This window comes from Equus asinus, chromosome 3, assembly GCF_041296235.1.
Source record: "Equus asinus isolate D_3611 breed Donkey chromosome 3, EquAss-T2T_v2, whole genome shotgun sequence".
Lineage (NCBI taxonomy): Eukaryota > Metazoa > Chordata > Mammalia > Perissodactyla > Equidae > Equus > Equus asinus.
In genome coordinates, this window is record NC_091792.1 from 131039083 (window position 1) to 131064360 (window position 25278).

General features: G+C 42.6%; 1 protein-coding gene across 4 annotated transcripts in view; it reads left to right on the forward strand.

Annotated features, from left to right (window-relative positions):
* LOC106822286 (uncharacterized) overlaps positions 1-25278 on the forward strand; it is a 205328-nt gene that overhangs the window by 97481 nt on the left and 82569 nt on the right. Inside the window, exon 6 of one of the 4 annotated variants that reach the window (XM_070506044.1) lies at positions 18049-18075. The exons of the other annotated variants lie outside the window; for them this stretch is intronic. Within the exon in view, the coding sequence (XP_070362145.1) occupies positions 18049-18060 (12 nt within the window). The 3' untranslated portion in view covers positions 18061-18075. Of the gene's footprint in view, positions 1-18048; positions 18076-25278 lie in introns of those variants that run through there. 4 annotated transcript variants of the gene reach the window in all.

Below are 25278 nucleotides of genomic sequence, written 5' to 3' on the forward strand. Positions count from 1 at the left end.
GTGGATTTCCATCTAACCTTTTGTGTTTGAGTCTAACCATTTCCCCGTAACCAAGCAAGCAGCTGTCCTCCTCAAGTGATTCAAGCGCGATTGCTAAGAGAATTTGCAACAAAGAGTTCCACAGGCTTTAGCTATCAGTCAGGACAGACAAATATCACTTAAACCTCTGCCTATTTCTAACTCTTCTTAAAATCCATTAAATATTACAAAAGCAAAGTCAACTATGTTATTGTTGTAGAAATAGTAGCTGTTTTGTCTCAGGATTTTAACTGACCCATAGATTAAATTTAAGATGTCTTAGGACAAATATAAAAATCACCCAATGCTTTTTAAAATGATGGTATATCAGAAAGATCACCATGAAATGTCCAATGATAGGGTTGAAAGTGCCTTCACTTTAGCCAATGATAGTAGTTACTGTTACCCACCATCATCCACCTCAGTTCTCGTAGCTAACATTTGTTTAGCATTTACTTGTGCCAGACATTGTACCAGTGCTTTACCTGCATTATTACATTTAATCCTAGCATAAGAAAGATATACTTTTATTCTTCCTGTTTTACAAATTGAAGTACCTGAGATGTGGAGAGATTGGGTAACTCTCCCAGTATTATAACTATTAATTAATTAATGTACTGCCTGCATTCAGACCTAGATTTGTGTGAGTCTGGAGCCTGTTTAGGTGAAAAATGACTATAAAGACCTGCCTATATATTCATTAGGATCAGATACAAGTAACAGAAGAAATAAAAAGATGGCAGTTTAGTTTATCCATTTCCCTTGTTTTTAAGGGATTTGGGGAGAGTCAGTCCAGAACTGGTATGGTATTCCATGTTGTTAGAGACTCACGCTTCAATTATCTCATTGCTCTTCCAATGTGTGTCTTCTATTCCTGAAGTCACCTAATAGCTCAGTATAGCTGCTGGAGCACCAGTCATCACATCTGCATCCTAGGAAGTAGGAATTCACACTCTAGTTCTATTTCATGCCTTTGGTTTGAAGTTAGTCACAAGGTCACACCTAGCTTCAAGGAAAGCTAGGAAATGTAGTCTTCCTTCCGGGCAGCTGTGTGCCCAGCTAAAACTCAGGAAGAGTGGAGAATAAATGTGGGGAGTGGTTCAAATAACACTGTGCTGCTGTCATATTTTCAGGTGCTTTTCCCATAATTTGGATGAATGTCAGATTTTTATATTTTTTCACCCAGTAATATTTGTATCAGTTTTAAAAAATCAACTCAGAAAAATGCCATTAAAATGTTCCTTATATTTTACATTCAGACATTTCACAAGACAAATTAGAGCCCCAAATCTAATATGACATAAAGCAAAAGCTTGACATTATCATTTGTCTACTACATAGTGGCCGGTCCTGCCCTTAACACAACATGAGAAGGGGAGTCTGCTACCAAGGAATATTCTCTCGGGCATGCTTCTATACTCTCTTGGCAATATTTTCCTGCTTAACCATCAACTAGAAGTCACAAGAGAACAATTTTTCTAGCTGCTGACTCTCTCCTTTATACTGTGACAAAATCTGAGCTGGAAGGTGAGCTGTGAACTTTGATTCATTCGATAAAAAATTCCAGCTATTGTGCTGGGTGTTTCATTAGTAATACTAACAATAGTATAAGTCTATGTTCTTGTTTATTTGCCAAAGGTTTTATGTGCCTAGCATCTGCTTTGATCTTCATCACTGGAAATATAAATGTACATAATCACCAAGATCAAACTTTTTCTTTGTTCAAAAGAAGTATTTATTAAGCTCTCTATTCTGGGCACTGGTTAGCCATGCAGAGAGGAGACCCAGTAAATAACACCTCTCACTACCTGAGTTCAGAGCCAATTCAGAGACAAAATAAAGGGGTAGGGTAGATGAAGATGAAATTGTCATCTTTATTACTGATAAAGGCCCTGTTAGGACGTGCCTTAGGTGTGCGGCAGTGGTGACCTTCCTAATAGCGGACCCTCAAGTTCGGCAGGCTTCACACCCAGTCTCAAGCGATGCTAATGACCACAGACAGCCAACATGGGGCCCTCCCGATAAAACCTGTGGGACCAGGGCACTAGCCGATAGACTGACTGAGACAGACTTGCTCTACCTCCTGGAGGAAGGCCGAGGTTATACCAAGGAGTGCACCTCCCCACGGAGTGAGCAATAACGTTCCCCCACAGCTGTTTCTGGCCCCCAGAGATCGACCTGGAAACACAGAGGAAGCTCCCCTTCATCACAGAGGAACTGTTTCCTGCCTGTCCAGCTTTTCCCTTCACCATCCTCCAGCTCCCCTGACGGACGCAGAGGCTTGCTAGTGGCTGAAGTCCCCTCTTGTGCCTTCAGGTGCATCAGCTGTGTCTGTCGGTCGGCCGACCAATCCCCTTCTACCATCCTTCTCCCTGACCACCTTTCAATGAGAGGTGGCCATGACTTTTTGGTTTTGGATGCTGAGATGTAGGTAGAAGTTCCTGGGAAGGATGTTATTCCCAATCTAAAAGGCCGAGCCTTTCCAACAGAGGAAGTTTTTTTGGCCCTTCATTCTTCTTCCATCTTCCTGCCTGGAATGCGCAGATGGGGTCCAGAGGAGGAGCAGCCATCTTGCAATGAATAGGCAACTCATACAAGGATGAGAAATGGTCCCCTGCTGAGAACATGGAGCAGAGCTGGAAAACGCTTGGATCCCTGATGACATTGAGGCGTGCCTTTATGGGATGTGGACCAGTTATCTCAAAGATCCCTAAATGATGTGTGATCCTTGCTGTGTGCTATGGGCTGAATGTTTGTGTCCCCCCCCAGATTTGTATGTTGAGACCTAATCTTCAAGATGATGGTATCAGGTGGTGGGCCTTTGGGAGGTGAGTGGGTCATGAGGGCAGAGCGCTCATGCATGGGATTAGTGCCCATGAGAGGCTCTAGAAAGCTCCCTAGCCCCTTCTGCCATATGAAGACATAGCAAGAAGACAACCTTCCACACACTGAGAAACTTGCTTTCTCCAGACTTTGAATCTTGGACTTCCCAACCTCCAGAACTGCGAGAAATAAACTTCTGTTGTTTATAAGCCACTCGGTGTATAGTATGTCGTTATAGTAGCCCAAATGGACTAAGACACTATGCATTAGAACCTCGGAACACTGAATTTTGGTTATCAGGAGCTATCCTTCATTTTTAAAATATTCTTTTGGAAACAAGTATTTGACTTGACACGTTCTGGCATGGAAGGCAAATTAATGCTTTTGGAGTTCAATATTCTTTAACTTTCTTGTTTGAAGCATGTATTAATATAGTTTAAAAGTTAAGTGGGCCTGAAGGATGAGTAGGCTGGAAGACTGAGAACAATTTGAAGAACTGACCTCTACATCTAGCACTTCATATTCCTAATGTTCAAGCTAGAAGGGAGCTCAGGGAGCTTCCAGCCCAGAGAGTCTCAGGTCGCTTTACCATGGACCTTGGACTTCCCTGGCGGTGCTTCCAGGCTGCCTTGGGGGATGTAAGAAAAAAAGCTGAGCAGATGGGCTCGATCCCTGACCCTGGTTTAGCCAGAATGCCTCCACTTTTCTCTGGGCTCTCCACTGGGATTCCTTGTAAAATTAATTCAGGAGAAAAAGGCAGGGAAAGTTTATGTCATCAAATTAAGTTCAAAATTACTTGTGTAGTCAAAATTAAGTTTAAAAACCACTTATGTTTTCCAACATTCTTATTTTATAAATAAGGAAGCTGACACTCAGCAAAGTTCAAAAGACTTGATCAAGTGGCTGACTACAACTGAGTTTCCCAGTACCCTCCCTTCCTGTTCCTATATATTGTTATTCCTAAATTAATGCTCAATTTCCACAGATTATGCAAGAGGAAATTTTCTCCAAATGTTCATCTTTGTGAGATTGGATTTCTTTGGAACAGCTCCACATCCAGGAAGCTCACAATAGGAAAGCCACAGGACTATAAACCCCAGTCATAGAGAAAAAGGACTTAATAAAACTGAAAATTTCAGAGGTATATGGAATTCAGGTTTGGTTTGATCAGGGCTCTCATTCTGTAAGCCCTGTTCTCTTCCATGGGCTAACTCAGTCTGGTTCCCCACATGATAGTTGCCTGAGGGGACAAGCATGAGAATGCTGAAATCATGAAATAATCCTGACCTTTGCTCTGACTGGCCCATCTACTGCAGCAAGCTGTCCTTGTTTCTAAGGACAACTGCCTTGTGTTCTTGGTGTCTGTCTAATGATCTCTTTATCATGCCTATGCTTATTCATGGTTTTATAAAAGTCTCTCTTTAACTGAATTATCTTACATGATCTAGTGATAAATTTCCTTATTTTCTCCATCCCTCTGGTAAGGCTTTACCAGGGGTGTTTTCTTCCTAGTGCCTCATGATTTAGAGTTCTATATTATGCCGGCTTCATTTTTGACATTGTCCAACCTGAAAATCTGGATGGAATTGCTTAAGATTTGTAGCATTTGCCATCAAAGTGATCTGGAGAGTGGTCTGCTCATCTTTTCTAGTTGATGCGGTTATATTCCCTCTGTAGCATTTCTTGAGTATGCTCTCTGTCAAGATGACCATGGAATGGGAGGCTCGGGCCTGGGGGTATAGGGCAAGCACCATAGTGGGTCGAGGTGGCTCAGGGAAACTAATGTCACCAGACCTCTCGGGCTTCAAACACTGCATTGGAAGACCCTCTACTGCAGAGAATTGGGACTGGGGCCAGGGGATATGTCCCAGACTCTGAACTTTTGAAATATCCCTGTGCTTTCTATTTTGTCTGGATTAGCAGCAAATCCTTTAAATCAAAATGACCTGTGTCTTTGTTCCTAACAACAATAAAAAAGGATAAAGCTGGCTTGGGGGAAAGGAGCCCTAAAGCAGGAGTAGAGGGTGATGGGGAGTCAGGGAGAAAGGGATGAGGGGGCCCCACGAGAGGCTTAAGAACGGAAGGCCTGGATTCTTGACAGAGTTCTTGCTCCCAAGGGTATATAATGGGAGGATAAGGGAGACAGCTGGGGGCCCTTTGGGGATTTTGAGGACTATCTCAGTCAAAATACTACCTGGTTGTAATTTCATTTGCAGAAGGTTAAACTAAACAAATAAATCAAAGGAAGAAAAATGCCGCATGAGCAACAATTTTTATAGCGATGTATATGTAACTGTACATAATGCTATATTTGCTGCAATTCCAGAAACAAAAAGCCTTTTGAAGGTTCGAGGACAGAGAAACGGTAAAATAAACCAAGATATCGATACAATAATATGCATCCATTGTAAGAAACGTGTATGATGACTCTTTAGAATTATGCTAGCCAATACTGGAGTCACTAGCCACAAGTGGCTATTTAAATTTGCATTTGAATTACTTAAAACTAAACAAGATAAATTCAGTTCCTCAGTTGTTCAAGTGCTCAAGAGCCACATGTGGCTAGTGGCTACCGTCAAAATGCAGGTATTGAACGTTTTCATTATCGCAGCACTGCCCCAGAAAACTGGAAAAATGTTTACACGTGATCATTCAAATGAAACTCAAGCAGCTTGAGAAGCGTGTGTACCGATTACACGAGGTAAAAATCATGTACATGCATGGATAAAGATGAGTCAAGACAAGGAAGCATTCAAATTATTTCCACCTGGGAAATAAAGGCACCAGGTGGGTTTAAACATTACCTTTTAGAGTGGCCTGGAGTTCAAATGCTAATACGTGAAATTTTTGAAAACCTTCTTTGGGAAGCCAATTGTACCTGCTGCCCCTGGGCTAGACACAGAGAAGCCATGGAGGTGGCATCAAGAGATGGGAGAGTAAGGTTCTTATGCTGGCTTTGCAGCTATAATAGCTCTCTGATGTCATGGAAGTCACTGCGGCTCTCCCGGTTCTTCCGTCAGATGATCTCCAAGATCTCCTCCAGCTTAAAGAAATGATTCTCTTAGTCTTCCAGTGGAGGGCAGGTGTTCAAGGGGGCTGTTATGCTGGTTCCCGGGAGGCTGCAGGAATGGGGAGACAGAGGCAAGTGACCAGGTAATGGGGGAGTTCAGCAGAGTCTGGCGATCACTGGGGATCCCAGGGACCAACGAGGAGGGGTAGAAAGGATTCCTGAGGATGGAGAAGCTCGTCAGTGACAAGATGGGGGATTGTATTCCAGAGACTAAAGAGCTATAAGAAAAATGGCATCTGTGTTTATTACATGTTAGAGATGACTTTGTATAGGACCTAAGCGAAGCCGCAAACACAGCTGAGAAAATCCCAGTTCTGTCTGGTTTCTCAGAAACTCCACCCCTGTTTTTCCACTGGCTCTCTGGTTATAAGTGGTTCACCAAACATCCTCCCATTGGCTGGTGAATAGCACTCAGAGGTGGGCAGTTCTTCCATGCGTTCGACTCCTTCTCTGATGTCAGATCATAAATCATACTTCTTGAAAATCACTTATTCTTGAACATTTCCTCTCTGAATTGATTTTACAGTTATAGCATTTTGTCTAAATCATTCACATTTCATTTTAAAGTTTGAAGATATGAAGCTTTTCATTCCATTTCCTCCTTATATTTTTTTTAAATAAACATCACACGGAGAAATGCTTCTACTAAATAATTGATATTATCATCCACCTTTATGATTCTGGAGGCATTATAACTAAACATTCCCATGCCTTTGGTATGTATCATATAAATTATGGTGTGCTTTCCTGTTTATACTTTTATTGTACATTTAAACAGAGCAAACTATGTGAATCTGTACTTATGAAACCCTCTAATAGTGCAAAAAAATGTGCATGGTTGCTGTGTATGTGTGTGCGTGATCTACACACTCATTGAGTAATGAGCCACTTACTATATGTCGTGTCCTGTGGGAGATCAAAGTTGAAAAACACATAGTTCTGTCTGTGAAGAAGCTTGTAATCAAATGAACATATGCTTTGATAATTTCTGGACAGCCCCCGAATTAGAAAAATATTAGGTCCCAAAAGTATGTTGTAAAGCCAATGGCTCAGAACCTAAAAGGCATTTTTCCTTATAAAAATTATATGTTTAATAGTTTTCAGATTCAGTCTTCCCCAGGTGACTACATGCATAATATACCTGAGCATAAATATATTTAGTGTAATTTAATTCAATTTACCAATACATTTATGGCTTTCTAAGGAACTAGAATACAAAGATGAGTGAGATATATTTCTTGCTCTCAAGCAGCTCATAGTCTGGTAGAGAAGGCAAATTAGTCAACACATAACTGCCAACAATGGGTGGCTTCATGGAGAGCATGATTGCCAACTTACCAAGTACATGGGCACTGTTGCTAAGGGACAAACCCGGAGGCCTGGAACACATTTTCCACTGACGGAGCTCTGGTGGTAGAAGAGGAAGGATCTGCCTCTCTTACTCTTCCGATCTGCTGATCAGGCTATGGAGAAGCATCGGTTTCAAGGTAGTAAGACCGTGGCCCAGAGCAAAGGCGGAATGACTTGTCAGACCAGGACTTCCTGCCAATGCAACTCTGCAGGCTAACTTCCTGTTTTCCCTTGCTCTTCGTCAGGAACCAGGAAGGACAGCCTGCTTTTCTTCCACTGACAACACCATTGATTTCTTTCCTTTCCTGACCCATTGTGCAGCTAAGAGGAACCCATTAGGAGCTTCTGACTGCTGTTGGGATAAAATCCAACCACCCGTTAGGGCTGGTCCTCATCAATGTCTCCATCTTCTCCTCAGCCACACCCCGTGTTTTCTTTGCTACAGCCATGCGATACTCGTTGTTCCTCAAGCATGCCACATTCTCCAGTCCTTTCCTCCAGTTTCTCGTATATACTCTTCCTTTGGCCTAAAGTCCTTTCCCTTCTACTCTTGGCCAGGCTGAAGCCCTGTTGTTCACCCATCCTCAGCTCACATGTCATTTCCCTAGGGAGTTCTTCATTGACCTGAGATGAGGGAGCTCCGAGATGACCTGGGACATCGCTTATCTTGGTCCTCATCAGACTTCATGTGATTATTCCCTTCACTCCTTTCTCCAGAGGGAGGGCACAGACCACACCTTTCAGGTTCACCATTGTATTCCAGGGCCTGGCCCAGAATTTGGTGGTTGCAGGGTGGGCTTCATGGGCATGCAACCTGTGCAGTTGCACAAGGCCTTACGATCAGAAAAGTGGGTTTAATGCTTTGCTTGCACCATCTTGAAAATTTTTAATAATTTTTGACAAGGGGCCCTACATTTTCATTTTGCAGTGGGCCTCACAAATTATGAAGCTGATCCTATAGGGATGAATAAATGAATTAGTGAATATGTGTTATCCTTAAAATATATTGAACAAAGGAAATTAAGCCTTCTGAAACCCTAATTCTGAACAAGAAAAAATATATCTATTTGCTATTTTTATATATTCTTTGTTCATGTGAAGAAAGAGAAGCAGTACCTGAAATGCACCGTCTGTTCTGTGACATGTATTTTCATTTAAAGTTACTTTTTATTCAACCACAACATTTATGAATTAAAAAAAAATCAAGTCCGGAATGATTTACTTTGTCTTGTACCTGATTCATTATAATTGGAAAGATGGGTATAACTTCTTAAAAAGGAAAGAAAAAGGAGGAGGAAAAATTCTGCAAAGAGTAAATGCCACCTAGACTTCTACCTTTTGAGGGCTCATGAACGTCAGCAGAGATGTCTGTTTGGGTTGTAAAAGCAATATTAGAAAAGGATGAATCTCAAAGGAAAAAAGATGCAGGGTGTGGATATTCCATTCAAAAACTCAAGACCACCATTCAAGAGAGACTATGTCTGGGCTTCAAGCTTTTAAAGCCTGCAAAGGACCTCCTGGTAAGCTTTGTGAGGGCAACAGGAGAGCTCTAGTTCTTTTATTAAGGGCCTCTCGGAACCAGCAGGACCCAGTGGCTGTCTTTACTATCTTTGATCAACTGTGGAGAATGTAGATTCCAACAGAGTGGGGCCTGGAGTTTCTCTACCATTTTGAGAAGCTGATTTCTTCTCACTCCCATGGGTCCAGAGGACTACCTCCAGGTCCAGCTATGCCGATCACTTGCTGTGTGACCTTGGTGATTTCCTGTCTCCAGATCTCAGCTTCCTTGTGTAAAGTTGGAGATAGATGAAGGCTTCACGTCACCTCCACCTGGGTTCCAGTACCCTGAGTCTCCGTCCCCAGGAGTCTGGAACTCACATCCTGATCTCATCCTCTGGGTTCATCCTCACCAGATCCCCATTTGCCACTTCCTGAACCCTCCTTTCTTGCACATGCTGTTGTCTTGTCCCCATGTCCTAATGAATACTCTCCCCTTGCTCTCCACACTTCCTTGATTTGCCTGCCTCATGCCTACTCCTCCTTCAAGGAGGTAAGTGCCACCCTGCCCAACGCTGTCTCGAGTTTCACCCTCCACTCTGCATTCAGCACAGTCCTGCCCGGGGACTCTGTGCATTCTCCCAGCCCTCTGCTTTCTTCAGTTCTAGCTCTTGTCACGCTGCATCATCATCGTCTACTTCCTTGTTTGTTTCCCTCAGGAGTCCCAGAATTCTTTGGGGGCCTGGACTTTGCCTCTTCAATATCTAGCACAGTCACTGGGACATAGTAGGTGTTCAATTAATGTTTGTGGAATAAATGAACAAATGAAGGAATGAATGAATACCTCATTATCATCCAATAGAAAGCAGTATTTCGCTTAACTGGGCCTCCTGGAAACACAGTGCCTTAATGAGAGAGAGTCAAGTGATAGCAGTTTGGACTGGTGGGAAAAAGGGGTCCCTGTGCCACTCAGCTGACCCTTCTGCTTGGCCTAGGCCCAGTTGGCTCAGCCTATAGTGTAAGTGTGGAGAGTAGCAACAGGAGGCATCAGGAAGCTCCTTGGGTTTTATTGACCTCGCCCACATTTGCCAGACATCCTTACCGTGTCTTAATGGGACTGGAAGTAGGAAATAGGAGAGGGACACAGTTCTCCCCACACATTGTAGATCCTGCCAGGTTTGCACAATTCCTCCTTCAGAAATATCCAAGAGTGTATGTCAGAGACACCATCCCTAGGCTTAGCTATGGGAGTGATGTAGCTGATAGAAGTCGTGTATTCAACATTCATGTAGCAGGTACTATGCTGGTGCTGGCGCAGATTCATAGAAAACCACACATGATATGTGGCTTCAAGAAGCTAAGAGTCTATTGCCGGAGCCAAGCAGTGAACAGAACGTTATAGTGGATTGACAATTAGGTAATCTTTTTTAACCTATTCAGGATGTGAACAGCTAAATAAGCCCAAATCTCTGCTTTTATGGAAATGGAAATGTCAAGCTGATATTAGAAATTTTTTAAGTAATCAAGTCCTTTTATTTACATGATCTTTAGCCCTCACAGAAACCTTATGAATTAAGTATAATTGTCCTCTTTTTAGATAAGAAAACTGAGGCTTAGAGAAGTTAGGTAATTTGCTAGAAGTCACCTAATTTTCAGGAGTATCTTGGCATCAGTACCATTCAGACCGTTCTCCTAACTCTACTCCTGGATATTCCATTGTCCAGAAGCCCTGGTACTCAGGAAGCAGAGTCTAGGGCTCACTAAGGTCCCGAAGTGCCTTTGAAATGATCAAGAAGATGATCAGACTCAACATATTTAAGTTGTGTGTTTTTCATTCTTTGAAAATTAGACATCCATGGAGGGCATGTGAAATAGTAGGAGCAGTTCTGGGCATGAGGAAGGGAAACTACAGCCTGGGGTGGAGGGGTTGGTTGGGAGGGAGGTGAGACAAGATCTGGGGCTCCTCTGGGTATAGGGAGTGACTTGGGGTGCTACTCTGGCAGCAGAAGCTGGGCTGGGGAAGGAGGCCAAGTGGCCCAAGGCGTAGTCATCAAAGGACAGTGCATACTCAGGCCAAGTCTAGACCAGCATTGGCACCAATTGGCATCAGCTGAGGTAATCCAACACTTGGGAGTCAGACAGGATACTAGACCATGGCCTAGAGCATTGCAGTCGATGTGACCAAGGCCAACACCGAATCTGAACACAGGCCTGCCTGACTCTCCTCCCCCCCAGATAGGTGGACAGTAGTACTCCAAGGGGCTCCATGGCACCCAGGGTGCACAACATCCAATTCTGTTTGACGTTACGACTGAATTATTAAGTCTCACCCTCCACGGTGTATCTGAGGCTACTAACCTTTTGCCCTAGCTAGAAACTGAGGCATGTCTGGGCCTGCCAGTGGATGGAGCCAATAGGAGATCTCGTCCAGGCTAGGCAGAAGCCAGGGAAAGGAGGAAGGGCCTGGTAGTAAATGTGATACCTTGCAATTAAGTGGAAGAGTAAAGAACTCAGAATACCGCATTCCTCAACCATTCTGAAATGAGTTTACTGTAATTCCAGATAAAAACAAAACTGTCAGAGCTGATACTTAGAGCCTCGAGGCAAGGCTGGTCTATTTTTTTCTACAGTTTCAATATAATTCAGCACTTTCACTTTGCAAAGCTAGACCTGACCTTTATGTGGTCTGCAGAATGCTGACTCAACATCAGGGTAACCAATGGTGCAATCATGACATGAAACAAGACTGGTGGTTGTCAGGGTTTTTAAATCTCCTTACTCGGGCTATCCCACGATCTCTGAAAACTCCATCTTTATCAGACATTAGAGCCCTTGTGAAACAGAGGCCTGGATATGCATGCATTCATCTGAAACCTTTTTTAAAAGGATTTTTTCCTAGTTTGTAAGAGATAGAGTGCTGACTTAGCTTAGGTCTTTCCTTCTTTCTGACAGTACTACAAATGGCCACTGAAGGGCTGACATAAAAGGAAAGGGGAAGGAAGAGGGGAGAAAAGAGGAAGGGCCATGGGGGACGACGGAGGGCCCGCCAGGAAGGCCCGCTTTTACTTCCTTGGAAATATTTCGTTCACTTCCAAAACCCTAACTCAAAGTGTTCCTGGAAAAGAGAAAGGCTTGGGCTCTCGCACATGTCTGTTTGTATGATTCTTATCTGCCTTGATTTTATGGTTCCTCTGGAATCAAACTGTGAATTTAATTATTCCCCATGTGAAAAACATAGACAAAAGTTCCACTCTCTTCTCCAAAACACAATGCACCACCCGCCTCCTTACCCCCACCACACTTCAAAGCACCAAATTGACGTCGTTGACATACTTATCGTAAATCAAATCTGCTGTGCACACCAGTAAATAGTGCCGGTAAGCCAGGTGTAACTGAATCAGATTGTTCAGCCTTGACTTCCAATGGTGAGAACAAGTATGTGCTGACAGATGGGAAAAATGACGAGGCATGGGTGTCCCGCACCTACCCTTTCAGAAGACATGGAACATTGCTGGAGTGTGGGACAAGGACAACCTGGAATCCCTGATGATCCAGTGCTCTTGAGAAGCAGACTAAGGAGAAGCCAGATGGGGTCACGTTTTAGAATTTCATGTGGCCCCCGGGTGTTCCTGGTGAGTTCTCTGCAAGAATAAACGTGCACTCTGGTACAGATAAAAGGGAAGATCCGGGAAATGACCTGTGATCTGGCCGATGGGACCCAAGCCCTGGCTGAAGCCTCAAGCAACAGCCCCTGAGCCAAGTCTTCTAAGTTGTTCCTGACGCTCATACCGCACCTTCTGTCCTTGTTCTAGAAACACGATTCTTGTCTTCGTCCTTATTTCATCCCTTGTGTCACGTTATATCCCACCTACAGACCGCTGATAGCCTTCCTTAATGTTGCCCACAGCTGCTGCATTGATTTCTTCTAGTTTTGCCTCCTCCCTGTTCCTCCTTTCTGTGCTGTCCTCCCTTCCTCCCTCACACTTCCCATGCCCAGCCTTGGACCTCCCTCCAGCTGAGTCTCTTTAGGGGCAAGTACAGGTCTATCACTGCCAGATCCCCTCAATCATTACCCCTTCCCAAAAGGTTCATTCCATTTTCTCCATGAGGAAACTCTTCAACTCCTTAAATGGCATTTTCCATAGCATGCTTCATGATACGATCTGTGAAAATAGAGCTCTAAAGTCGAATCATGTGCTCTCCCTCTCTTTCAGATTCTTAATTTGTATTAACTTATCACAGACATGTTGTTAGTAGAGAAACCAATTTTGCTCTGTAAATCTGACTGTAGAGTTGTTTTTGCCATTGTTGCTGGTGTCGGGCCTGGGATTCCACAGGGCCCACTTTGGGAAACATTGCCCTTACCGCCGAGAGGTGGTACAGTACAGTCAGTCTCTGAGTGCCCTCATGTGGAACCGCGCTGCCTCTTCCTAGACATGTGACCTCGGGTGAGCTACTTAATCTCATCTTCATCTGTAAAATCAGGCTGATCATAATATATTGCTTTATCAGGACAAAATGAGATCATTGGAGCAAGATGCTTAGAATAGTAGCTGGGATATTTTGCCTACTCAGTAAATGACATTTGTTATGATTATTTTTTTATGCTTTTTTGGGCTACCTCTAGTTCTGTAGTCTACAATATTTTCAAGATACTCTTTCTTGGCAATAACTAACACCCAGGACTACCACCCTGTGCAAACATTTTAGATAATTTCCTGATAATTTATGATCTTACACTATAAGGGGCTTTACCATAAAGCCCCTTTGCCATATTTGCTCACTTCTGCAATCTTAGGTTTTCCTGCACTGTATTTAGTCACTTAAATAGTGCTTCAATTAAAACAAATCTCCATGTTGGACAAAATATCAGCTTGTATCTCTCCCACAAAACATTGAAAGTGATTCAGAACAAGACAGTCTCTAGAGGTTCAAATAGTGTCCTTTCTTTTGGGAGAAAGAATGACTTCTTTTTTGTGCCTATGCCAAAGTCTGAGATAAAAATTAAATTAAATTATTCCTTATTTATTTCCTTTTTCTTTTTTTTTTTTTTTTAAAGATTTTATTTTTTCCTTTTTCTCCCCAAAGCCCCCCGGTACATAGCTGTGTATTCTTCGTTGTGGGTTCCTCTAGTTGTGGCATGTGGGACGCTGCCTCAGCGTGGTCTGACGAGCAGTGCCATGTCCGCGCCCAGGATTCGAACCCACGAAACACTGGGCCGCCTGCAGCGGAGCGCGCAAACTTAACCACTCGGCCACGGGGCCAGCCCCTATTTCCTTTTTCTTATGTTATCTTCAACTGTCTGATGACTCTGTCCACTCTGAGTGCAGCATCTTTTCTCCACCCGGAGGTTCTTGCTCAAAGGAGTGAAAACACACCTTTAGAAAAACAAACAAACAAACAAATAACCAAGAAGCCCCCCAAACTCCCAAAACAAATTTAAAAATTTGCTTTATTCTCAGTTACAAATTAACACCTCAATATATTCTTTTACAGATAAGGCTGAAGTTCTCATTGACTATCAACTCGATCTCAGGACTCTTATCAATTTGCGGGTACACACATTTGTGCACACACACACGCATGCACACACATGCTGTCTTGTTTGCTTTTACATAAATTGAATACCATTTTATTTTTCAGTCTATGGCCTTTGATTAAAAAACATCTTTCATATTAATTTAATTGATTCACGTGTTATCCCTTATCACTTACAGCTATAACTTCACGCAGTAAAAACATACTCCAAGTACGAATAATTAATACCATTAATATCTGTGGCAACTTTTTCTTATTAGATTGCTTAGGTCAGTGGTTCTCAAACTTTTCTACATAAAAGACTCACTTGGGAAGATTTGAAAAATCTCGATGCTCAGGCTCCACCCGGGGCCAATGAAATCAGAATCTCTGGGAGGTGGGCCCAGGCATCAGTAGTTTCAAAAGATGACCATGTAATTCCAATGTGCAGCCAAGTCTGAGAACCAGAGGTTTAGGGGGTGTCTGGATCCTGTCTCCTGAATCCTGATTCCAAAAGACTTCTCATTCAAGTCTGTGTTTAGGTTCTGAATTTGTCACTCATCCAGGCTCCCAGGAACACAGTTGGTCTGCCTGGGCAGATCAGGAGAACCTGCTCTTCACTCATGGCCTCCACCAAAAAGAAAAGCTGAGAAATAGCTTTATATTGTCATTTCATCTCTGAAAATTGGGAAATATTATAAGAGGTTCCTTTTGAGCTATCAATAAAACTTTATAACATAATTGAGGATACCTATGGAGGTTTTTTCCCCTTTTAAAATTTACATGTCAGAAGAGATTTATTTTCCAGAGCTCTGGGATAAGTCCAGCATTTAGATGGTCCTTTGGCGACAATACCAAGGATTACAAATAGCACTAATGTATGGAATCACAGATGCCAAGATTGTATAGGAAATAAACAGGTAATGATTATTAAGGGATTGTGGAAAGCAGAATAGTGAGGAGCAAAAGCAAGGACTTAAATTTAGACAAACCCATGTTCAAATATTGGCACCGTCACTTCATCTGTGACATTGGTCAAATTACTCTATCTTTTTGAGGTTGTTATCGCATCCATAAAATAAGCATAATAATGTCTACCCTATATATTTGTTTTGATGATTGTTAAAAATTTTGTCAAAATACCTAACGGTTATTGGCACATAGAGGCATTCAACAGATGCTATCTGTTATTTCCATTTCAAAGACTGAAAATTGTCCATTATTTAGTTGATAGGTGGCCTAAACAGAATTTGAACATTGATTCCCTACTACCCCGACATTTACATTCCACAATTTTAAGAGAGGTGAAATGATCCACAGGGACAGGAAATAGATTCCTTTTAAGGGGGAATTTTAACAGCAGAAGTGGCTAGGCAGACTTGAAATATTTAAGTATTACCAGTCCTCACTTTGCCTCGTTCTAATATGCACAAATTTCAGTTTCCCACAGTTCAGTTAAATAGCACCAGAGCTCAACAACACAGTTTAAATTTCAGTTACATGATATATTAGCTGTGAGCAATTGTATAAATACAATAAATTGCAAGCTTTGCTGCTAGCTCTTCAGTCCACAAATCCCTACGTAAATAAGATGTGCAATATGATCATGAATAATCACATCACTTCTTTCAAAGTCTGTTGGTGATTGGTCACTGGACATCTGTTATTAAGTTCATACACAGACAGCAAGGCCTGTAGTTGTGTTGCTTCCTTGTCTCTCAGTGATAAACCCATATGAGATTTTACAAAAATAGATGATCAGAAGAAAGGATTGGCCTACAAAAATGAAAGTGAAGCAAGTAAACCAAAAGGAATAATGTTGGAAGTGAATTTGAGTTGAATATAAGTAGAAAAAATAGTTGAATGTGAGAGGTTCTGGATATGCAGCCAGAGAAACTTAGTGAAGTTGCACTTACTGACATAAACGTGGAAAGTGGTTGTAATGAAAACGATGAATGAAGATGTCTGAGAGGAAGTGATACAGGCAAAAAACTTCACGCTAAAGGAATTCTTGGATATTTCTTTACAACATTGAAAGTGCAAAGGAGGAAATGTTGGAAGCTGATCCAAACTTAGAAACAGGTAAGACAATTTGCTAAGGTGTGGGAAAAATTGCCTGCTCCATATTGTAAGTTATATGATGAGAAGACAAGCACTGTTCACACTCCTCTTGATCAGTTTTTGACAAAGAACTAAAACACTGATTCTTAATATTTCTAATGTTTCAAGTTACCATCTACTAAACAAATAATAGTTTTACTATTTTTTCCCTATCCATTTATAGTTTTTGATAAGAGTTTTTAATATTTTGACAAAACATTTTAAATATCACAAAACCAACGTAATTTTCCCATTGATTGTTAACATTGCTTAGTGCAGTTTCCGTTTGCACGGTCATTTTTCTGGTCCCATGCTGCCATGCAAAGCCTGCACTTCCAAGATGTATGAAAGAGCACTTGTAGTTGAGTAAGTGAGATTAAATGTGATCAACAGGAAACTTGGCTCCTCCCTCCGCTACTTCTGGGGAAAGCAAATAAGAACACCTGTGCCCCTCCAAAAGCCACATGTGAGAGGAAGCCTATTTGGAAAAAACTCTAAAGGGAAAATTACTTAGATTCTTTCTGAGGCTTAATCCTTTCCTAAGAATTTCTTTAAAATCTGTGCTGTGAACTATCACATCTGCTTCTGCAGAACCATTAGCTTCTAGAGTTGCAGGCAGGATTTGGTGAGAGTACACACAAAGAGCACTTGCCTGGTGCCTGATATGTAGTATGTGTTCAATAAATTATCACTATTATTATCACGAATCTTGTTTGACTCTAGGGTGACCAACTGTTCCAGTTTGCCCAGGACTGAGGAGTTTCCTGGGATGCAGGATTTTCAGTACTAACACTGGGACACCCCCAGGCAAACCAAGATGGTCGGTCGCCCTATTTGACTCTCTAGCTCAGGATGAGACAAAATACTGAAGCTATTGCAAGCCATTATCTTGGGGTTTAGGAAGTAAATAGAAGAGAGAAAATTCCCCATGCATAGTTTCTAGATTAGAACTTTAGGGATAGAAAAGATGTTGTGGCCCATGCTTCAACACTGCACAGCATGGTCTACAATCTGTGCCTTGTAGACTCTGTTATTAAAGATTATAAGGGAAGAAAATAAATGACATATTCAATTGATAAATATCATGCGCCAATCATTCTTCCAGAGGCTGAGGGAAACAGTAAATAAATAAGACTCATTTCCTACCCTATAGAAGCTTACTTTCTAGAAGAGGAGACCAGAAGTTATATATACCATGAATTACCAAGAAACCACTCTTTACAGAGAGCTGAAACTGTGCCAGATGATTTAGACAGGTGATCTCATTTAGTCCTCATGATAACCCAACAATGTATTATTATTCCATTTTACAAACAAGGAAACTGAGGTTCAGAGAGGTTGAGTTCTGCAAAGTCACAAAGCTATTGGGTGTTATAACTGATCTCAGGACCCAGGTCTGTAGTGGCTGAGAGCTTGGGCTCCGGAGTTGGCAAATCTGTTTGAATCCTGATTTCTACTGGTTTGCTATGTTACAAATGCCTGTGAGCTGCTGTTTCCTCCTCTACAAAATAGGACTAATAATACTATCTATCCACTTTTGAGAGTTGTGAAGATTAAATGAGAAATCCACTTAGCTTGATGCATAGTAAATGCTCAACAAGTATTTATCATCATTACCATCACAACAAAGCCTGTGTATTTCCCCCACAGCAGGTGTCCTCTTCCATTTCTAGGCAAATCCTTAGGAGAAGGAGGAATCAATGAAATGCTTCAAGAGCTCAGAGGTGAGGAAGATGGTTTCAATCTGTGATGATCAATTAAGACCTCTTGCAATATTGGAACTTGATCATGAATGGACAGACATTCAACAGGTGGAGATTGCAGCAAGGAGAATATTCCAGGCAGAGGGAAGGATTTTGGCTGAGGCAAAGAAGCAGGAAAGCACGATGAGGTAAGGGAATAGCAAGTGCTGATGGTTAGAGTGTAGGTTTCTTGTAAGGAGACAAGTGGAGTGAAATCCTCGCAACTCAGGTGGTGTTTCCAGGAAGCAGGACCTTTCCTTTACAAGCTGTTCTCATTCTCTTCTCAATTCTGGGCTCTCCAATGTGCTTAGATCAAGAATTGATCCACCTGTGCTTGTTCCTTCTAGGGGCTGCTCCCCCTGACCCCGCAAATTGCTGTCTTCATCCCTCTTATGCAGTGTGCGGGAAACAGGGTTTGTGTTCTAACTCTTCCAGGGTGTTCTCAGATAAGTCCCCAAACCCATGCTGACAGGCTGGGATTGGGGTTGGGGCAGAGGCTGAAAGAGTGTCACAACAGATTAGACTGTCTGGAGAAAGATGGGGAAGACAGCACTTGTTTGCAAAGATGGACACGTTTCAGGTTTTCTGGCTTTTTCTAAAGGATTAACAAATCAAAACAAAACAAAACAAAACAGCCTGTGGCATGTATTGGAGGCGTGTATTTCTCAGAAGGTCTGTTTCTGAAAGGATGGTCCTGAGTGGTGATAGGAGATTTAGAAGGATGAGCTTTCATTTCTAGAAAGGGGATTACACAGGGGAAATCTCTGGAAAGGATAGAAGAAAAGCAACAAATGCAGTGTTATGACCTGGAGAATAATAAGTGCCTTTTCCAGTAACATAGGCCAAAAGAAGTTGCTCTGCTTGGAGGGTGTTGTGGGCTGAATTGTGTCCCCTCAAAATTCATATGTTAAAAATGTGACAATATTTGGAGATAGGGTCTTTAAAGAGGGGATTAAAGTTAAATGAAGTCATGTGGGTGGCCCCTGATTCAATCTGTTATCCTGATAAGAAGAGATTAGGATACAGACACACACATAGGAAAGCCCGTGTACAGACGAAGGGAGAAGACAGCCAACTACAAGCCAAGGAGAGAAGAAACCAGCCCTGAAGACACCTTGATCTCACACTTCTACCCTCCAGAATCTTAAGGAAATAAATTTCTGTTGTTTAAGCCACGCAGTCTGGGGCATGTTTCGGCAGCCCTAGCAAACTAACACAGAGGGCCAGCAAATATTGTCAGCGCGGCTTCCGATAGCATTCCGTATATTTCATTTGTCGATTATTTTTCATTTGTATGTAATGAAAAAAGAGACCACATACTTCATGGATTTATCTATTTTTTAGGATTCTGTCAATGACAAAAATGAAGAAAGTGAACTTCCTCCCCCAAGATGGATCCCAGTGACCCGTGTAGGCTGTGTGTGGCTCCCCCGGGGGCAGCCCTGGAGCAGGGCTCAGTGTTCCATCCTCTTCTGCAGCATAAGCCAACCATCTAGGTTTAACTGAGGATTGTAAAGGGAGATGGCAGAGGGGGGCTCGATCATACATCGAACAGTAAACAACTTAATCAGTAACCTTTCAGATTTCTGTCCCTTTGAAGCCTCCTCACCTGGCTCTTCCTTTCAGCCCCTTCTTCAAGTAGCTTCCTGATTGCCACTTTCTTGACTCTGTTGAGCTTTGTCAATCGTAGGGCTGCCAACCCACAGCTCCCAGATGCTCAGCCTCCACTGGCTTGCCAAAGCCTTGACCCAACGAAAGTAGGTCTTTCCTAGGAGCTTAATCTGCTGCTAAGGAAACTATGGTCCTTTTCTCTGTGTTTACATCTTCTAGTGGGCAAATTTTGCCACCTTTGCCTAATCTACCAGACTTTTCTCTGTAAGAAGTGTGGGAAGAGAAAATAAGACACAGCTTTGGCTTGATGTAGAGGGGTTCCTGCCTGGCCAGGCTGGGGTGGGGAGGTACTCAGACAGGAAGGACACTGACCCTTCCTGAATCTGAACAACTGGGCTGAGTAAGGGAGCAGGATCCCAAGAGGAGTCCACCTGGGAGAAGGAGAGGCGAGCTTGTCAGTGAATCTGAGGAGGCAAGAGCAATCTAAAGACCCTGAGGAGGGAATGAGCTGGCATACCAAAGGGCAGGGGGAAGGCCAGGGAGTAAGGCGCTGCAGGGAGGGAAGGGACACATCAGAAGTAGGTGGGGACAGTCGTCGGGGGGGCCTCACTCCAAGTGTCAGAATCTCAGCAGATTGAGGCGTACCTCATCACCCCCAGTCCCTAAACCCACATAGGTGCCTCTGAACCATAGTGTTCAGTCTTGTGCCCCAAAAGTAACCTTTCCATCACCTGTCACTTCCTCCTCCCAAATTAACTTCACTGTCAGGGGGAATCTGGGAGCCTCCCTGTTCCCTGATGAAGTCTCACTTTTTTTTGCTATTTGCTATTAACACTTCCTTAGGCCTGACTTTCAAAATTGTGTTTACACAGCCTAGGAGCTGCAAAGTCTTTCGAGTCTGACACAGAGGTGTCTTTAGCCTTTCTCTTGATATGTGGCCAGAAACTTGCCATATAGATCCCAGCAGCTCCCCACACCACTGGATGCCTGTTTGAGGGCCAGCAGGCATTCTACCGCAGAGAGATTTTGTGGCTTTGAGGCCTCATATAATTCCTAATACTAGAACCTCACAAACTTTCCGGTAATTTGTTGCTTTTCCACCCCTGGGGTTGGCCGGGTCTATGGCATTTCTGCTCCATGGTCAATTCACAACTCAAGGTCTCCTCTGCAGTCCTTGGCCTCGTATTCTCCCCAGGCGTCTATAGCTTTGGGCAGTGCTTGCTGGAAAGTCAGCCCCACTAAAGGACTCCAGGCTCCAGGTAACCCTGCAGCAGCAGGCGAGGCTGGGGCTAAGGAGTGGAATTCATCTCTGCAGTAGATCTCCTTTCACCTTCCAGGACAGAATCCAATTTCTCAAGGTCTTAGGTGTCTCCATCAAGGCTAGCTTAAACACCATCCTGCAGCCTGGATTTTGTGAGGGAGTTTCTTGGAGAAAGTGCACCTAACATCATGCACACTGGCACTTCTCATACACTGACACTTGTGGATGACCTTCAAAAGTCATGTCAAAGCCAGGGTCATTTCACAGCTCCCCTCTGCCAGTGTGGTACATTTGAAGACCTTTGTCATGGTGCCAGTCCAGCCTCCTCTCTCTCTGGCCATCAGGTTGAGGGTGCCCACCTAGCTCTCTTCTCAGAGGACAGTTCAATCTGAGCTGAAGCTGACTCCACTGCCTTAAAGATCGTGGGTGGGACTCAGAACCATAGCCCAAGTATGGTTGACCTCTGACAGGAAGCCCTGGTTTCACCCCAAGCCAACCACAAATTCTGTCAATATGTTCTCATCCCTCCAAAATGAAATGTAGAATAATTTATTAAGCTTGGAGTAATGTAGACTTACTGAGAATTTGATGAGGAGAAGGAGAAAAGGACTTACATTGTACACCATGTAGCAAACAACAAAACTCTTGTTGACCACTTAGTTTTCCACACCTCCAGCCAATTAATTGCCTCATCGGCCATCAGATGCTTGGTCTTCCACCCCCAACTTCCCAAACTCCTCTCTGAACCTTTTTTTCACATGTATATTCTGCACTTGTTTGATGTAGTTCCACAATGTCGATGAGATCAAATTGGTGGGTAGTGCTGTTCATATCTTCTATAGTCTTGGTAGAGTCATTTTCAAGTTGTCTTTTGCTCCCTCTACCCACACTGTTTGTTTCTTCTGAGTTCCTTTTCCATTTGTTTGTTTGGTTGGTTTTTGGTCTCTGTCTTTTGCGTTAGTTTTCCTCAAGTGTCTGATGATCCTTGATTGTCCATCAATAGGTAAGAGCAAGACGCTAAAAAGCTGATCAAAGCTCTGTGTTTCTGCACAGAATTTGTTGATTTGTGGGCTATACCAAAAGGTGACTAGGTGGGAGGGGGACTCATAAATGTCTGTAGTTCTAAGTGTTTATTATTGAAAGTTCTATTTCTCTGGAGTAGAAATATCTGGGGTCAAAAGTGGGCAGGCGTATGGGTCTCACTGTTCAGTGTGTACTTAACCCCCTTGACTTCAATAGGCAACGCCCACCTCACCCTCCTCTGTCCTCCACGGAATCTTCCAGCTTGATTTCTCTGGAGAATAAGCCCAGTGGGGGAAGGGAACTGCTTCACTCTTCTGGGTGAAGGTAGGAATCTGAGTATTTAACTACTTTTCATTAAGGTTTTGAACCAGTCCTGGTATTTCCAGCTCTGCCCAACACTGCATGATTGTGAACTGAGGCTTCTAGTTCCTGAGTCTTTCCAGGGTGCTATGATGTGAATGGGCTTTCTTTTTGGGCACCATCCCCTGACCCCAAGACAATTAGCTTTCAGTTTTCTTCATCTTTTTTTTTATTAGATGTCTAGAAAAAAATATTCATCAGTGGATGATTGAGAGAGGGGAGAAAAATAGGCTTTGTAAGGTTTGCAAAGGAATTGGTGTTTTAACTGGGTCCTGGAGAATCAGTTGGATTTCGACTGTTGTAAGATTGGCTGGAGTATTAGAATGTAAGGAAGAAAATTCTAGATCAAAGAAACCACATTAGCAAATGAGTAAAAAAGTGATTTAGGTTAAATGGTTTCTTTTTATCATTATTATTTTATTGAGGTCACATTGGTTTATAACATTGTGTAAATTTCAGTTGTACATTATTAGATTTCAGTTTCTGTGTAGACTGCATTGTATTCACCACGAAAAGTCTAGTTTCCATCCATCACCAGACATCTGTGCCTTTTTACCCCTTTCACCCTCCCCCTGTCCCCTTCCTCCCTGGCAACCTCCAGTCTGTTCCCTGTATCTATGTGTTTATCTTCCACATGTGAGTGAAATCCTATGGTGTTGAATGGTTTCTTTACTCTAAGGTAGTCACCAACTTTACGGTCTGCTTTCCATCTGCAAAAATTTGGACATCTCTGACCCACTGTTGTCTTGTTTCCTATACTTTGGTTTTTTTCTATTTTTGATCTTTTTAAAGATCTTTTTATCTTGACTGTCAATTGAAGGGGGCTTGGAGATGGAGCAGTAATAAATGCATTTGTGTAATCTAGTGTTTCTCAACTTCAGCACTGTTGACATTTGGGTTCAGACAATTCCTTGTTGGAGGGAAGGAGCTGCCCTCTGTGTTGTAGGATGTTTAGCAGCATCCCCTGCCTCTACCTACTAGATGCCAGTAGCTCCCACCCTCAGTTGTGACAACCAAAAATGTCTCCAGACATTGCCAAATGTCCTTTGTAAGGGACTGGGGAGAATGGGGAGGGAGAGCTTGTTGAGTTGAGAACCATTGGTTTAATACATCATCTTTTATTGGATGTCTAGAAAAATAGACTCATCAGTGGTTGATGGGGAGAAGGAAGAAAAAGGGGCTTTGGAAGGCTTACAAAGGATTGGCATTTTGACTAGGCTTGAAGAATCAGTTGAATTTTGACTGGTGGAAGATTGGCTAGAGTGTTAGAAAGTAAGGAAGGAAATTCTAGGTCAAAGAAACCACATGAATAAATGGGAGCAGTGATTTAGGTTCACTGGTTTTCTATAATCTTAGTGCAGGTACCCGTGGTGAGGGAAAGGCTACAAAGATAGGAGGCAGATTATGAAGGCCTTGATGGTGAAAATATGGAGCCCGGAACATATCCTGCATTGACGTGATCACATCTGTGATTTTTAACAATAACTCTAACTTTAGAAAGTGAGACGAGTTCTGGAAGATTAGTTAGGTGTCTACTGCAATAGTCAGGGATGATGAGGCCTGTGGGGCCATGGGAATTGGAGATAGAATCTTCAGGTGTCTTCATTTCTATGATAATTAAAGGAACCGAAGGGAAGCCAGAGGATGACCAGTGGTTAATGAAATCTCCAACACATATATTTAAATACTAAAAGAAAAACTGTCTTCATTTAAGGAAAGTACCTCACCGGTGGGAATTTCAGAGGGTAGATGCCCTTACAACCACACCCATGAAACAACAGCCTGCTATATTGATGTATTGTCCACCCAGGGTCCAATTATAGTAATTGCCTATAACATGTGGCATTGATGCTTGAGGTTAAAAAGGGAACTAATACTTCCTAATGAAGACCGTTTGAATTTGCATTTGCAGTCAAGGTGGTCTACAGAAGAGCTGAAAGGCTTTCAGAGGGAACATCGCTGCTGTCACCCTTCACACCTCAGTTCCTAATCTTAGTAAGAGAAACTGGAACTACCCTTTTATCTCAGGTCTGCTTGGAAGATCAACCCAGTTTGGCTTTTTGACAGCTGTAGTTTCTTCTTTTTTTTTGAGGTAATTGTAGAAACTATCTCTGAATCATTTTGTTTTACAAGTACAAATTCTTTACAAGCAGAGAGTGAGAAAGAGAAAGATAGAAATTGTTTAGAGATCTTGGAATTTGGAGGGTTAAAAAGGAAATATTTATCGATGTGGACTTCCTAGAGGCCAAATTGCAAATGAATGACTGAGACAACGGTTGTCCCTCCAGGGGGCAGGTGAGGTTGTCCCACCACAACACTCCAACTTTCCCCTTCCCCACTTTCAAATTCTTCTCATTACCCCATCCTCCTCATTAGTGAAATGATGGGGAAGTTTTGTGTAAAGCAAATACTTCCTGATTTGAGTAAAATGAGAAAAAAAGTACAGAAAGGAGATATGGTTTTGAGAGCAAAGGGAAATTGACTAAGTGTGAAATCTTTGTTAACTGTATGAACTTGGGAGTCTCCATGTTGAACTTTCTTAGAAACACAGGTGCCCAGATCCTCATACCTAGCAACGGAGTGAGGAGTCAGGCCTGATGTAAGTGTCTCCATGAGACACCTTTATCTTAGATTTGATTTTCAGACCTGGCTTCCCACTGGAAGCTGTCACACAATTGACTGCTATGGGGTTAGTTAGAAAGTTGTTCTGGCAATAGAGAAAATGCCAATGAAGTTTGAAGATTCTAGAGGCATAAATAATGTTAGCAGTGACTTGCTGCTTAAGAGGATAAACTATTAGCTAGTGGAGGATGTGTGTTCCTTTAATTTCATATTACCTCCTTTGAATTAAAAGGGATGAGACCAATACATTTTAACAAGCGATTCTCAATCCACACCTGTGCTCC